At 41.8% G+C, this 16,740-nt stretch overlaps 1 protein-coding gene across 1 annotated transcript in view; it reads right to left on the reverse strand.

Moving 5' to 3' along the window:
• The window catches only part of ngfra (nerve growth factor receptor a (TNFR superfamily, member 16)), a 30,677-nt gene extending 14,885 nt beyond the window's left edge, over positions 1-15,792 (reverse strand). Inside the window, exons 1-3 of the mRNA XM_010783205.1 lie at positions 15,403-15,792; positions 12,568-12,730; positions 3,511-3,873 (exon numbers count right to left, since the gene is read on the reverse strand). Of these exons, the coding sequence (XP_010781507.1) occupies positions 3,511-3,873; positions 12,568-12,730; positions 15,403-15,441 (565 nt within the window). The 5' untranslated portion in view covers positions 15,442-15,792. The remainder of the gene's footprint in view (positions 1-3,510; positions 3,874-12,567; positions 12,731-15,402) is intronic.
• Positions 15,793-16,740: the final 948 nt, after the last annotated feature.

Here is a 16,740-nt window from a genome sequence, read left to right on the forward strand (position 1 = left end):
GTCGTCGTCGTCGTCGTCGTACGTACGTACGTACGTCGTCGTCGTCGTCGTCGTCGTTACGTTACGTACGTACGTACGTACGTACGTGTCGTCGTCGTCGTACGTACGTACGTACGTACGTACGTACGTACGTACGTACGTACGTACGTACGTACGTACGTAGTAGTAGTACGTACGTACGTACGTACGTACGTAGTAGTAGTAGTGTGTGTGTGTGTGTGTGTGTGTGTGTGTGTGTGTGTGTGTGTGTGTGTGTGTGTGTGTGTGTGTGTGTGTGTGTGTGTGTGTGTGTGTGTGTGTGTGTGTGTGTGTGTGTGTGTGTGTGTGTGTGTGTGTGTGTGTGTGTGTGTGTCCAATCAAGTGTGGGTGTCCATAGAGGTCATTTAGCGAAACCTGAGCGTTGGCAGAAGAAATCCCAGTACACGAATCGACCCACAGCATAGAATACCAGCACAGCACATCTGCTGCAGCTCTGCCCCTCTCTCTTTCTCTCAGTCTTTTTTCTATCTCTGTCATTGTGTAATGTAATTGACACTTGGTGACAGCTGGATATTAAATGGGGATTTAGGTTTTTGAAAATATTCCAATCATGTCTTTTTTCCACACACAAAAGAAAGAGAGACAGCAGGATAGAATTTGCTTTTTTCTTTTGTAACATTGCAAAACAGGCAAACAAAATGAGACTCTCAGCTTCCTGTTTACATCAGAAAACATATCTGTATGTGTCGTAGACCACCATGCTAGGCCTGGAACCATCATCAGCTCCACATGTGACTGCAGCTTTACCCACAAGCCCACTGGTGCTTTGTGACAGGGCTCTCCTTTCAAACAGACGAAAGGTCACTTATCGTGCCATCTCCAGTGGCTACCATCTCTGCCGCTACATTACTAATGTTTAGGACAAGATGGGTCAAAGGTGGGACCAGCTGCATGGGTGGGCGCTAAATGGGCAGCATTGTGGCCTACTGTACATCAGATATGTCTAGAATAAAGTAGATATTCTGCTGTGTTTTAGGGGGTATAGAGTCCAGTTTGTCAGTCTTATCACATTACAGTCTTCAGAGTTGACACGGCTTCCTCATTGACTAGTCTACATTACCGTACTGCAGGAATGAGGGTTTATTTTCTCAAGACTGTACATTTGACTCTATAATCAAAACCAACAAGGCAGAACTTTGAGAACTCTTGTTTTGTTTTTCTTCAACTTTCCACTTTTACTGGAAATTGCTAACAGGAGTAAGAGTCTACAGCTTTGTTAGAAGCTGTGAGGCTGTGCTTTGGCATTTGGTGCTACGTGGTAAATGCTATATCAGCATACTCAAGTGCCCACAGTGTCAAACTTGGTACTTTTTAGCAGGCAAAACTATACTAAACTAAACTATTAGACTAAACTATTGGGCAAGAATTGGTAAAAAATCTATCAATTTTGACCTGATGAAGGCGCTAAAAACAAGTTATTACAATTCATTCTTATTGTGACATGAATGCAATCCTTCTAAAGTAAATACTTCATTCTGGAAGACACAGGTGAACGGACTAAAAGCCTGATATTACCATCAGTCATCATGGCTAAAAACTGCTTGAAAAATGTCTCGGTTTTCACTGGAAGAAAATCCCCTTTCCTTATTCCGTTTTGTGACATCTCCCTGTCAAATCCAGCAGTTTCCTGACATGGTGACACACTATTTGAAAGTAGGAGAGCCAATCAAGAGCCACTATTGAATTGCTTCTTTGTGTTCAAAATCACTGTGATGATTTATTGATATTGAAAGTGTAGCGCCTTCGATGGGGTTTGGCACACGTGGAAGGAGAGGTGTTAAGTCATCGTCTGTTATTAGCCTTTCTTCCACCTCATCTCCCGCTCCTGCTCTTATCTTTCCTCGTCCATTTCTCCACTGCCTGTCAGTGCTATTACAGTCTATTAAAAGAGGAATTTACACCCTACATAACACATCCTCTGCACTACAACAGGGTGTTGACAGATTTTGAGGTTCATTAACTTGCTGGATCCAAATACCTGCCAGCGCCCGAGTTCCTCAAATCCCAAGGAAGTCAGGCTTAGAATGACAAATGTTGTAGCTCCATTAAAAATCCTAACATGAAAATTAGAAGCCGCTATTAAGATGTTCATTTAAAAATTATAACACGCACAGGAAATCGATAAATGCCCTGCATTAGCAAATGCTCCTGCCTTCTGAGAAGCATTTTAATCATACCACAAAGTGCCTCTTTGGTCTATGTTTGCATAAAAAAACCTCACATTTAAAGAGAGAGCTTTTATATGGAAAAGATAATGACCACAAACCTCTGAAATTATAGTTGGTTTTCCGGAAAAACTTTGTTTTGTTCCAAGTGCTGAAGATACCAAGCCTAACTTTTCTGTCCTCCCCTATCTAATATGGCTTCAAGAAAGATTCCAGATTTCTATCAAGGAAACCGAGAGCAATGCCACCTAAGACATTTTTACCTCCCAGATTTGAGCCTTGTAGCCCCCTGATGAGGTTAATTTCATGCCTCGTCTGAGCCAAGATTATTTACAGCTTTGATGGTCATAAACTGCCTCTACTCTCAAATACAAGCAGCTTGACTCCATGCATGTTACTTTCTGGGAGAGCAGATTATTCACTGTCTCTGTGTTGACACTGCAGCGGTCTTTGACCTTTTAATGCTGAAGTTTTGAACTTCCTGCCATTTAAAAACATGACCAGCCCCGACCTCTGACTGCTCCCAGTGTGATTGAGACATACAGTAAATGATGACTCCAACACCGCTTTCAAATGATCTGACAGCCGCTGTGAAACATGTGTGCTCTGATATTGTTCTCATTTTGAAGATGCTTTCACACCTAGCCCACATGGGCTTGTTTGTTTCAGATATTCTTTGGAGAACAGACCAAACAACGACATCAAGACAGCTGGAAATAAAGTTCTTTGCTTCCAGAGAAGCAAATACACCAAAAGTTTTAAAAAAAGGTAAGTAAAGAGGCGTTATTCTAAAATGCTTCCACTTTTTTTAGAAGGTAACTAGCAATGCTGATTTCATAATGAACTAATTCATCTGCAAAATGTCAGAATTGTGTAAAATTATAAATGTTTTCTCATCTCAATTACCAATTCATTTGTTTCGTCCAACCAACAGTTTCCGAGCTCAAATATTTTTGCGTTACTGTTTTTTGAGTGTCAAAGGGATTTTTTCAATCAAATAATCATTTCAGCTATTGTTTACATACTTTGTGAGTCTACTTCATGCTGATGAGGGGATTATGGGATGCTACAATGCAGGATCGGTTTGGTGTTTCGTGCCAAACACTTCAGACACATGTTTTGTATACATCTGAGAACTGTAATATATTGATGAAAAACAGTATAATAGGGGACCTCTAAAAGAAAGATTTACCACTCAGTGAAATGAGTTCATGTTTACATCTCTTGATTTTGGTTGGTAATAAGTCAGAGTTTCAGTTAGCTGAAGGAAAGGTGTGAACGGGACCTGTGTTTGTGGCAGACTTACTATGGCAGACAGAGTCGCTGTTTGGTGTGCACTCCTCCAGCTGTATCTCAGTCTCGTCATCACAGATGGTGCAGGGCAGGCAGGGGTCGAGGGAGCTTTCCCGCTCAGAATAGGTTTCCTCCACACACTCCTCGCAAACCGTGTCGTGCTCGTTTTCGCAGTGTGAATACACGCCCATGCCAACTAGGCACACCGTACAGGGCATGCACTTTGCAGACACCTTGTGAAAGAAATAGTTGTAGTCGCAGATGCAGACGGCGTCGTTGGAGTCCGTACAGGGCGTCTCCATCCGCATCAGGCCGGTACACTCAGTGCACGGCCTGCACTGGTCTTTGTGGCTGTAGATGTCCGAGAAGGTCTCACCTGCAGATTGGAGGACAGATTGAAGGAGTCAGAAACGAGAGAAGGGGCAAAGAGTGAAAGAGGTTAGAAGACAGAGAGAGAGAAGGAAATATGGGCAGATAAACAAAGGGATAAACAGTGAGTCTAATGACATTAATCATGTTTACTGCACATTCATTAGAAAGGAGGACACATTGATCCACTGGGCCGTTAGTGATTTGTGCTCCGGGACAAGAAAGGTGCTCTTGTCGGGGAGCAAGTCAAAAGCCTGCTGTGCTCATTACTCTATCGATCCCAATGTGTTTGTGCTGTGCTGAGTAAACTGCTTTAATCTCAGCCATACACACAGAGTAAAGTGCAGGGTCATCGACAGGCTGATGCGCAGATGATAAAGACTTGTATTTAGTGTCCCTAAGCGATCAAGGGATCATTCTTGTATAGTAAAGGCTTTAGAGAGTGGAACTAGTTGTTATGCCAAAAGGAGTCCATTCGTGACATTGTTGACATATTTTCCTGTAATTCATTCACAGTTAGACTTTGATTAGATTAGAGAATGTTTAATAATGCCCAAAAACGACCTCAAAAATCGCAGTTTGTAGATTGTAGCTCTTGATTTGATTGGTTAATACTTCTGCCTTGTATAATCTTTTAACCTCTTATGAATACACTTTAATAGATTAATTAATCAACTACACAAGGTCAACCCGTTTATCACAAGCATAATAGATGATAATCTATGGAAGTCTGAGGGGCGTGTTCACTAAGAATTGCATCTGATTGCAATTATCAATAGTATAAGTGTGATTGAGGCCATCGGTTGGTAGGAGTCAACCTGAAGGTCTTTGAGTTACCATCAACTCTCTGAGTAATTACGCTGTAACTCTTTGTCGCTATTTGCACTGATCTGTGTGAATTTGAATGTTTATTTGTCGCTGAATGTATCCATTTTACCAGAACACTGAAACACCGTTTGCCCAGCAGCACAATTGGTGCCAAATTATTCTTATCTAATCTTTAGGTTTAGTCGACTGCAGAAGCTGCAAAGTGCTTTGTGATTTCCCCTTGAGAACCTGCAGGTATGTGGCGACTCTGTGAAACTGAACTTAAATGCTTACATTTGTTAACATGATGACACTGACAATACTGTCATCCCTCTATTTGGAATGTGTAATGTTAATCACCTTCACTATCTTTGGTTGTTTGCATACTAACATTGATGAGAACTTGAGTAGCTTTGCAGAATTTGAGTCATTATGGTCATCAAGACTGTGCAATATTTCCCTGCATAAAATTTGCTTAATTTTCTGGTATTTCAGTCGGTGCCAAAGTGCTATCCAGGCTGAAAAGTATGTTTTAGATCTATTTTTTGCCAGACATTTGTAAAACCTTCAAGGTGTTTGGACTGCTTGTCTGAACAAATGTTGTTCTACATACTACTACATACTACTCCACCTGCACACTTGACCCAATGCCCTCCAAATTTGTTAAAGAGAGCCTCCCTGCCATCTCCCAACTCATCGCCACCATAATTAACNTTACATGTTCCCCCTTGGCAAAATAATTTGTCGCCACAACCTTCAATTTCACTGCTACGCCGATGACATCCAACTTTATATCTCAACAAAAACCATCACCCCCACAACACACTCCACTTTCACCACTGTCTCTCAGAAATAAAAGCATGGATGCAAACAAACTATCTCCAACTGAACAGTGCCAAATCAGACATCATCATCATCGGCCCCCCATCCCGTATCAAAGACATCCAGAATTTCAACTTCACCATTGACAGCCACACTCTATCCTCCCCCCCTCACATCCGCAACCTCGGAGTCATTTTCGACAGTCAGCTCAAATTCAACCACCACATAAATCACATCACCAGGGCCGCCTTTTTCCACCTCAAAAACATTGCCCGTCTCCGCCCATCACTCTCCTCCTCTGCTGCTGAAACCCTGATTCATGCATTCATCACTTCACGACTCGACTACTGCAATAGCATCCTCTATGGCATACCATCCAACCTCCTCAATAAACTCCAACATATCCAGAACTCTGCTGCACGCCTCCTCACCCACACCCGCTCCCGAGACCACATCACTCCCATCCTCCAGAACCTCCACTGGCTCCCCGTCCGTCAAAGAATCCACTTCAAAGTCCTCCTCATTACTTACAAAGCCCTCAACAACCAGGCCCCCCCCTACCTCACAGACCTGCTGCACCACCACACCCCTTCCCGCTGCCTCCGCTCATCAGAAGCCAACCTCCTATCCATCCCCACCCGCACCAATCACTGGACCTGGGGGGACAGAGCCTTCGCCGTCGCTGCCCCCTCCCTCTGGAACTCACTCCCACAACCCATCAGAGACTGCACCGACCTCACCACCTTCAAAAAACTCACAAAAACTCACCTCTTCAATCTGGCTTTTATTTGTGATTGTTTTTGTATTATTTGACTTTAACTTTAACTATATATTTATTTATTGTTCCTTTCTTCTCTTTTCTTTTCTCTTCACTATTATCTGTAAAGCGTCTTTGAGCACCTGTAAAAGCGCTAACAAATTAAATCTATTATTATTATTATTATTGCTAAGAGTGTTGTTGTTAAAGAAGGTGGCTTTTTAAATCACTGCATGTCTCCAAAGGCAGTAATTTTAAAGAACAACTTAACACATTTTTTTTTTTAAAGGTTGTGAGAAAAACAGATAGCAGAGCGCAGCTTAGTTGTGGGGAACGGTGTTGAACAGAATGAGATAAAGCTGACTTATCTGCACTCACTTCAAACATTTCAGATGTGCTCTCCAGGAAAGTTTGCATCAGGAGTTCCTCCATGGGGAAGAGATGGCCACAAATTAGATTAATCCTGGGCTGAGAGTTCTTAGGGGCTCAAAGTAATATATTAATATTGCATGTCCATATATAGAATTATTTTTCCGATATAATTGGTTGCCTGCTGAATTATGCATACAGTGAGAGAGGGGAGGGCCTGTGAGTGTATTTTAGTGGTCGAATGAGAAGGGAGTGGAATAGAGAGGCTGACAGGAAAATAAATCTACCGCTCAGATTCACTACAGAGACCGCTTCACTGTTCTCCAAATCCCATTTAACTTTTTTGTGGCGTGCAAGAGCTGCTGTTCAGAAAGAAATCACGTGTTATTCCCATAGGTTATTCCCTGCGAAAACGTAAGTAGTGGTGGCAAAGTGCAGCAGGGAGTTTAGCATCCATTCATCCAAAGTTTCACAATATGAGACCACCCTGACTGCTAAAGATTACTAAGAAATTGCATTCTCTATGATGCTTCCAGGAAAAAAAACATTTTGTCACAGATTACGGCCGCAGTTTTTAAACCATGGTTGATTTTGCAAATTGAAAATAAAACAAAAAAAAGAGTTTTGTTTAGGTTAAATCAATTAGGTAAACGCTCCGTCTTAAAGTTAAATGAATCATTGGGACTTGGTGTAACTGTAAATAAAGCTGCATGACTGTGTGGACGTTTGAGACTTGTTTTGCACAGCTCTTATCAGCATATGCATATGCCTGGGTGTGTTTCTGTTTGTGTGCGCGTGTGTGTGTTTTTCATCGGAAGTACTTAGTGTGAGTCGTATTGAGAAACAGCTTATTGTCAGTGTGAGAAGCCCTGCAGCAATGTCCCAGCACTTGCTCTGCGTTGTAAGCGGTTCTGGCAAGTAAACACTGGCACAGACTGGAGCTCTGAACACCTTGTAAACAGCAGCAGGACTTAGAAGCATACGCTGAATCTGTCACATTACACAGTCAGACGCAAAGGAGAAGACGGAGGTAATCATGTAAAGACAGGTAGGGAGGAAGCAGACCAATTTTGCTCAAATAAATCTCGTGACTGTTAGACTCGGCGCCTGTGAGGGTGGTCCAACCCGAGTCCAAAAACATGATTTAGAGATCAAAGTGTTTGACGTACGACTGGAAGTGGAAGGGTCAGGGGAAATGGGGCAGGCAGGGTTGTAGGCGAGTTCAGTTTCCAGACACACACACGCACACACACACACACGCACACGCACACACACACACACCATCAGATTCTGTGTTTTTTCTTTTCTCTCTCAACACCCATGCTCTTAGTACTGTCCCAATGCAGAAGTGATAGAAGAGAGTGACACCGACTGAACGATCCGGACAAATAGCAGACCTCGGAGGTGAACGATTATCTGAATTTGTGGGCTTGAAGCCTTTGTTTTTCTTTGCAGTGAGGCTCAACCAGCAAAGCTCTACTCATTCATTTCAATTATCCCACAGCGCACTAGCTTCCTTGGCTAATTTTAACCTGCATGCATGAGCCCCTTCCCAGTCCTTGTGTGTGTGTAAACATGTCTAAATGCGACCATATGCGGCCGGAGGAGTCTGTGCGTGGCGTTTGTATTTTTCCAATGTATGTTTCAGCACTTTCATTTGAAGGCAAAAATAAGAAATCCTTTGAGAATCAGGTGGTGAGTGTCTTCTTTAATAAAATATTATAATTGTTCTAATTGCCCCCAAATGAGTGATGATCAGAGCATCTCAGTTTTCATGTCCGGCAGTAAAAAAGACAACCATTGTTAAAGGTAGATGTGGCTGTGTACGGGGGAAATGATGCTCTTAAAATGTGCCACTTCAGCCCGTGAAGACCCCCCTCCAAACACTGACTGATGTGCTTTGGCCCCATTAGTGTCATCAATAATGTAGCTATGGACAGCCTTGCACCAATGATCTTCACAATCAGCACTTTAGGTGTAAGCTTTTAGTGGGGATGGCCTTTTCTGACACTCCACTGCACGTCAGGGTCCTTGTTTCAGCGCAGCCACCATTTCCTTGCTGACCCTCTGCTGAGTGTAGATAAATCGTCAACTTTTGGAAGGCTGTGTGACGGCTTTATGGTCTTTTTCAAAATGAAACATATTTGTGTGTAATTATCGCCTGCTTGATTTGTCCATAGCTTTCCTCCAGATTTGAAACGGGTGTTTTTTACACTTTAAGAAAAGCTATTACTATAGGAGACTGAAAGAGGAAAGGTGTAATTTAACAATCAACAGTTTCTATTTTGCCCTGAGCTGTTGTTTCCATGTTAGTGTGCCAAAAAGGGAAGAAGCTTCCTCTGAAATTGCCACCGAGGACCTGCCAGGGGTAAATCTCCATTTCCCCTTTCTTGATCCCTGTGATCCAACGTTGGAAGAGATTATTGATGCTTCATCCCCCAACAGACGGGGCTGTGATTCTACTTTCCTACCTCCTTCAAATCCCCAGTGAGCCTTGTCCAGTCAGCCAGCGAGACTCTTCTTAAACTCTACGCTCACTCGCGAGGCTCTGCTTTTTCTCTCCCAGATCTTCAGTCAGTTTGCAGGGCAAGTATTTCTGAATGGATCATAAGTGAGGCAGGTCCGGTTGTCATGTCTCCCATGACAGCAGAGAAAAGTGGAGGAGACTGTTAAATATTTCAGTGCTGCTGACGCTGGCAGTCGTCCCGAGACAGGATCGGGAGGCCATGAAGAGGGGGGGGGGGGGGGGCAGGTTACACTGACAGGAAGTGGGGAATTAAGTGGGGGTCGCGGTAAATAAAGATTCACCCATATTTACCATGAAACAGGATGTGTTGAATTTTACTCTTTAATTATTAATTTCTGCACTTTATACAATGTATTCATAGCTGTAGTTTTCCAGGTAAGGTATGGGCTTCAGCCTCTAACTTCCATATAAATCCCACTCAGTCTTTTTTTAGTGCCAGTGTTGCTGTGGGCCTCAGGTACATTAAGATGTTATCTTCTGAAAATGAAACAATAGTGAAACCGATGAAAATGCATTTGCACCGGAAGTTCAGTGCAACCTCCTGGGTATTTGAGCTTAATTGTTGAGTGTTTATCAGCAGTGAATACCGCTCCTGTACTGCAGAGGAAGATAATTGTTCACTATTAGAGGCACAATAGGCTTACCAATATGGTTTAATTAGCTGGATCAAATGAGATAAAGATGCGTTCATGTAACAGTATGCATGATAAATGAGCAGGTCGAGCTCTTTGGTGCCTGGCTCTCTAATACAATTGTATCCGCTAATACAGACGATGAGTCATAGCAACAGTGAGGGTGCGGGGGGGGGGAAGCTGTCTGAGAGAAGCGAGTACAGGATGGAGAAAAGAGGAGACACGACGAGAGTTGGTGGGATTCGCTGGTGAGGAGGGGTGGGTGTGAGGCGATGAATTAAAAAAAAATGTTTTATCAGAACTGCAGTCCGGAGGGCCTTATTATAGGAAAATGGAGTTGTGGTTTACCATATGCATTGTCTGACAATGTTTACGGCAGGAGTTTGAAAAGGAATATGATGCGCAAGAAAAAATCCTAATTACGTCAAACCCGAGATGAAGTCCAGGCGTGGTGAAGCTGTGACATGTTTCTCTTCAGACTCCGGGCCCCTTCACTCAACTAATTTCCTGCTCCGGTCTCTCATACGCAACATTTGATGACGACTATTAATCACACTGCTCACTCTCCATCTACTGGTGGGATTGGATTTTTAACGACAGTGACGCAAAATCATGTCCACTGTGTTTTCCTCTTTAGTTTTGCATAAAAACCCATTTTGCCAATTTCATGCCTTACTTTCTCTAAAATTGACTTTGTTCGAAATAATTGGTTTACGTGAAATTGACTTGCAGTTCTATTCTATTCTTACCGCTGTGGCACTCTAGATAGAGAATTGGCTTTCTGCTCCTGAACTCATTGATGTATCTCTGGAGTTCCACAAGGCAAAGAATAAAAACAACTTTGAGCGGGTAATATCGGCAATACTTGAGATTCTTAATAACACAACACAACACAACACAGAAATAAGCCCCTGTTGTACAAAGAAGTTTACAAATCTAAGAATAATCTAATGTTTCTGCGCTAAGAGCACCCCTTCCAACCTGCTAACATTCCTCCAGAATTGGATAATTTCCCTAAAAATAGCATCCAGTTTATATTAGTGTGTTTTGGTGTTAAAAGACTGTTTCCGTGCTCCATTCGCTAGTGTTTACATGTGGCCGGTGTGTGAGTGGACTATTGCCATCAATCAATGTTCAAAGGAGAGCGCTCTCTAATCGTGTAAACAAGCCTAATTTAGGATTTCTGCTCTGTGTCAGCCACTACAAAGTCTCAAACTGACACAATTAGCTTGTGCTTTCAAAAGGAAAGAAAGGGGTGCTACATTTGTCTCGTCGCAATTCTTCAGCTACTCCTGCTGCAGCGATTCTTGTGACCTATACTTTGACGTTTAGTAAGGCATGCACCAATATCTTAAGGGCACAAAGAGCTGCAGGAATGTGACGCAGAAAGACGCCTGGAATCAAGAAGAGCACTTTGTTTTGCAGCATTGGTTTTTCTTCTTCTCTTGGATGTTGCGGTGTTGGCACGTCTCCCAGCTCTTGTCTGTAGAGCGAATGCTAATGGTTCACAGCCTAATCCGAGTTGTGAGCGAACACATTTGGATCCACTTACGAGCGTGAAACATATAAAATCCTGTCTTATTTCTCAGGGCACTCAATAGAGGCAAAACTGACACTTTATATAAATGAATAAATTGGACAATAGGGGGTTTGTTTTGGCTTTAACATTCATTTTGTTTGGATTTCAGGGCCTCAGCTGTCATTAAAGGCACAGAAAATGAACTTGGATGCATAAATAAAGATGATGAAAGGGCAGAATCTTTGCATTAATCCAGTGTGAGCTTGTGTAAAACTGATGATGACATGTGGTTAACATGTGATTAACATCCAGATTGAATGTTATTCTTACGTGAAAACGTTTTCATGTGTTTTCCAAAATGTCATTTTTGTACGAATCTGTAAAGTCACATTTTAGCATGTTGGTGTTTAAGTCACTTCTCTAATCTATGGCGACTGTGGCTGCAAAGGTAGTGTTGTCCTCCTCAAATCAGAACATTGTGGGTTCGATGCCAGCCCTTGCAGTCAACATGTCGATGTATCCTCGGTCAAGAGTGTCTCAATATTAGCTTACTTGAGCAACTGGCACATTGCTCTGTGCGATGTGAATGGGTGAATGATGGCTTGTAAAATATAAATAAAGTTTTTTCGATGCAATTGAGGGGTTGTAAATAATGGATAAAGCGATGTTTAAATACAATCCATTTAACATTTACCATTAAAGGGTAAGTTTACCCAAATCAAGGAAATTCATTAACGTGTTGATCTGATTGTGAGCAGATTACATTGGAAACAGCATGGTAACAGAGATTAAAGATGATGAGAGGAAGGTTTTGCAATTTTTTTGGGGAAAGATTTGTTGCTGTTTGCCACAAATGGGGATGGCAGCAGGACATTCAGAGGAAGATTGGTCTCAAAACCTCAGAACACAAAACTGACAAACTGATGGAAAACAAAAAACGAATGTTTTGGTGCAAAGATAGTGACATAATTCCACTTATTTACGAAGTAAAGAAACATATCTCTAAAATGACCAAATTATGACTAAATTAATTTGCCGTTTTTGTAAGTCAAGTTATTAATTAAGAGGTTGTCCCACATTTAATCAGGTCTGTTGTTAAAGCATTATTACTATTGATTTAACTATTTGTTACTACTTGTGAACCCTGTGTATACCATACAGGTGTGTACTGTATACCGGTGTGTTTTTCTTTGATTTGATCAGAATGTGCAGTATGACAGTCTTATGTTTACCTCAAACAAAACATCTCAATAAATATCTGTACTCACTGTCCAAACATTGGGAGCAGACAGTTTGCTTGGCCCCGCATTTCTTCACCACTCCCTCTCCAGGTGGGCACTCCTCGCAGCATTTTCCGTCGGTGGTGTACTGGCCGGAGTCACAGGGGAGCGGCACCGCCCGCTCAGTCTTCGACCCCAACACCAACGCCACCTGGCACAGCGGGACAGTACATCAGAGCAGCACTTTCACACATACACACAAAGGGCCACGGTGACTTAATCATACACAGCAAAACAAATTGATGAAAATTACTGCCAGCTGTCCAACCTGTTCCTTAAATCCAGCTGCTATCAGGATTCATCATAAATCATGTTGTCTCCTCCTGTATTAGACACACTTTGAACAAGTCTAAACTGCCCTAATAGCTCCCCTGAAGGCAAATCAGCTCTAATAGTAAACGTATGACACGCTCCATCCCAGGCAATTACCATAATGTCATGTGTGCACAACATTATACACATGCCCGTCCAAATCACTCTCTAAAGGTAAGCATTGGTTTCACATGCATACTTATACTACTATACTTGTGAGGAACTTTTTTATGGGAATAATACTTTGCACCTTACTGTTAACATGAACATCACCCCGCACCACCATTTCTTGATTTTACTTGAGTTTCGGGGTTTTTTCTTTGGTCTTTCTTTAACTTTTAGTTCTATTATAAAGTTTACAATTAGTTTCTTGTCCAATCGGTTTTCTTTAAACCAGATGATGTATGCGTTTATTAATAAGCTGTCTCAGTCAAGTATCAATAAAGGTCATTATTATTTGCCAGATTTTAAGTCGAACTGTGACCCTTAATGTTAATCTTTTAGCAGCTACATGACAGTAAATCAAGTAATTATATTTAATGTTTTACTTTGTGGGGACATTTTGTAAAAAATGTTTTACCTAAATGGTAGATGAGTCCTGACATGTAATATGAACATATTTCAGTTCCCAGTTGATATATAGAAGTACACATAGTTTTATAACTCTATTCAAATGTGCATATCAATTCAAAAGCTGCACATTTTTGATCACCTTAGTACAGACTATATACACATACATTTGCTGTAGGGTTGTCCCTCTTCTTGACAGATAAATCCATGTGGTCTCATCTACTGTACTCCAGTTATCTCCTCTCTTGTTGCATTTCCTTTCTCTATGATATAAAAGCCATGCAGCTCTACTGGCAGAAGAACTGAGGCTTTTTCCACTGGTGTGTATGCAACAATGTCAAATAAAAGGAATTCATATCACGACATTTTAGAACAAAGAGAAAGCTTTATACTGAAACACTTTCATGTCCTGTGGCGCTTATTATGTAACAAGCAAATGCTCATTTCCACTTAATTCACATTTGCTGAGACATCAATTCAATCTTTCTCGCTCCCTCCCTCTCTCTCTCTCTCTTGTCCCTCCCCTTCATCCTCTCTGCTGTCCCTGCTTTCATTCAAAAGCAGATGTACAGCTCTTCTGCTCAACATTTTCTTCTTTCTGTCATCCATTTTAAGTTTTCCTTCTAACTTTACAACCTGTCTAACCAACATTCCTGCAAAAACCTCAGCATTTATTTGAGTATATCATCAGGATTAAAGTCATGTTTTTTTCTTTCTGCAAAAACAAAGTCTGCATATGTCCAAAACCTCAAGAGAGTTCCTGCACATCTGCAGGGGGGGATTCATGTCCCTGAATGCAGCACAGACTCCCTTTCCTGTGACATCTCCCTGGAATATCACTCAGCTCAAACATAGGTTAATGTCCAAATCAGCAGGAAATGTGTCCACCAGCAGCAGGAACATGCATCCACCCTCGCAACAACATTGTATGCTGACCCAGCTGCAATACAGTTGGTTTGTACTCTCTCCAATTTCATGGTCAATTTGAGAGTTTATTTCTAAATTTAATTCGAGCAAAGTGCAGCCGACCGTCGCCACCCTTAGAACCAGCTGTCATAACAGAGTGTCCCCTCACATCCAGGGCTGTTCACATGATGACGGAGCTACACAGCCTGATTAGACCAGCTGCTGTGGACATACCAGAGAGCCGGGAGGATGTGCCTCATCACCAACATAATCAACTTTTATCCATTCTCAGAAATGCCTCATGTTTTGCATCAAAATCAGCCAAACAATAAACAGCTCGTCAGATAAGAACTCAATTAATCAATTTACTCTCTGTAAGCTGCAGCATTTTTATCTTTTTTCATTTTAATATCACAGAATTAGAAGTGAATGGATGCTTTTAAACTCTGGGCCAAGGCGTCTGTCAGCCGACTATTCCTGGAGATCTGGATGCTGCCCAATGTGAAGCAGAAATCTAAATTTTCCAGAAACTAATCCAACTAACTTTTTCTCCCTGGATGGAAATAAAGAGGGAGGTGTGTGTGCATGTAGCTGCCTTTGTGGTGTGGAGCAATATAACCTGGGCATACTGTAATATTACATGCAAATAGTTGTTAGCTATGCAGCACCTGCACGTTTAGCGCGGGGCAAAAACGGCAGATTGGTCCTTCTATTATTTTTCCTTTTTTTATGGAAACACAACAGCACAACACTGATACAGTACATACATATTTAAATGTTAATATAATCATTAAAATAGTCAAAAGAAAATCTTAAAAGGGATTAGTTCATTGAAGAGTTCTGAAGACAATAAAAACTCTATTCAAGTCCCGGCAAGATTATTCAATTAATAATACATCAATATTATAAATATCTGTACAATTAAATGTAAGCACCGTTTAGAAGTATCAGTTAAAGGAAATGTTCAAAAAATGATATCCCAAAGTGAATATGTTCACTAAAACTCGCGCACGGTTGACGGTGCAGAGTACTCACCAGAGCGCACAGAATCACCAGCGATAAGGTAGGAGTCATCCTGCGTCGCCTGCTGGAGTCACACAGGAGCAGATCTTTGCAGAGAACGCAGCGCTATGAGGACGAAGAGGAGGAGGAGGAGGAGGAGGAGGAGAGCCGCGCAGCAGGAGAGCTCATTTTATTTTCAACAGCAGAGGGTTTTTATCAATGAGTCCGCACCATTACGCGCCTGTAGCTACGGGACCTCGTGAACTGGAGTCAGATGAAGCTGTCGGTGCACCTCTCAGCTCCAGCACCACCAAAGAAGAAGAAGAAGAAGAAGAAGAGGAGGTGGAAGAGGAGACTGTCCTGTCCGAAGTGCTGCTCAGCTGCAAGTGCACTGCGGAGGAGGCGAGAAGAAAGAAGAGTCCACCCTCCAGTTTATTACCCCTGATACTCCTGCAGTAAGACTAATAACAACCTGCTCCCCCTCTCTCTCTCTCTCCGTCTCTCATCTCATCTCTCTCTCCCTTCCTCTGCCCAGGAACCCCCCAATGATTTTACTCTCACGTGAGGTCTGTGACTCAATGCCAAAGTGACATAAACAATAATTACATTTATTGGAAAATATCAGCATTAATGTTCTGCACACTTATTTTGTATATATGTGTAGCCAAAAGTATAGACACTGATACTTTTGTGTACTTCTGGTCTGTAATGGCTGGGTTTCTACTATTATTACCAATATATCCTAAAGCTGCAGCATGTACATTAATATTGTGTGGCATTAGACTGGGGAAGACGTTTTCCTAATTTGATGTGGAAGAACTTGGACTCTTTTGCAATTATTACACTGTCCACATACTTTAGGCCATACAATGTGTATTCCTTTATCAACTGATCTAATTGTCAATTGTTGACACTCTGCATAAGGCTGCATACTGTGCCATTGTTGTGCTGACATCTTGACGTGTGGTTCTAATATTTATTACTTCCCCAAATATGTAAATGAGGCAGGTAAAATATTAGAAACACATTTCCATATAATTCACCCCAAAACCAGACCACCACAGTGAACAGCCCCAGAACTTTTCCTGAGAACTGGTTCACCACAAAAACAACCCGAGAAACCTCGAGGACTGCAGGGATAACAGGTGTTTCTATTTTCTCTATTGATCTAACTTTTTTATCCCCCATATCTGATGAATAGGTCGTTCAAAATCTCACTTTTCAAATTAACTTTATGACTCAATGATGGTGAGAAACAGATGCTGGTGTGTAGCTAATTACTGAGGAACATCAAAGTAAACATATTTCCATCAGTCATTTGACAAGGAATATTATCATCATGAACCACAAGAGGGCGACTGAGCTGAGCTC

This window comes from Notothenia coriiceps, unplaced genomic scaffold (genome assembly GCF_000735185.1).
Source record: "Notothenia coriiceps isolate Sejong01 unplaced genomic scaffold, NC01 NC01_scaffold00024828, whole genome shotgun sequence".
Taxonomy (NCBI): Eukaryota; Metazoa; Chordata; class Actinopteri; order Perciformes; family Nototheniidae; genus Notothenia; species Notothenia coriiceps.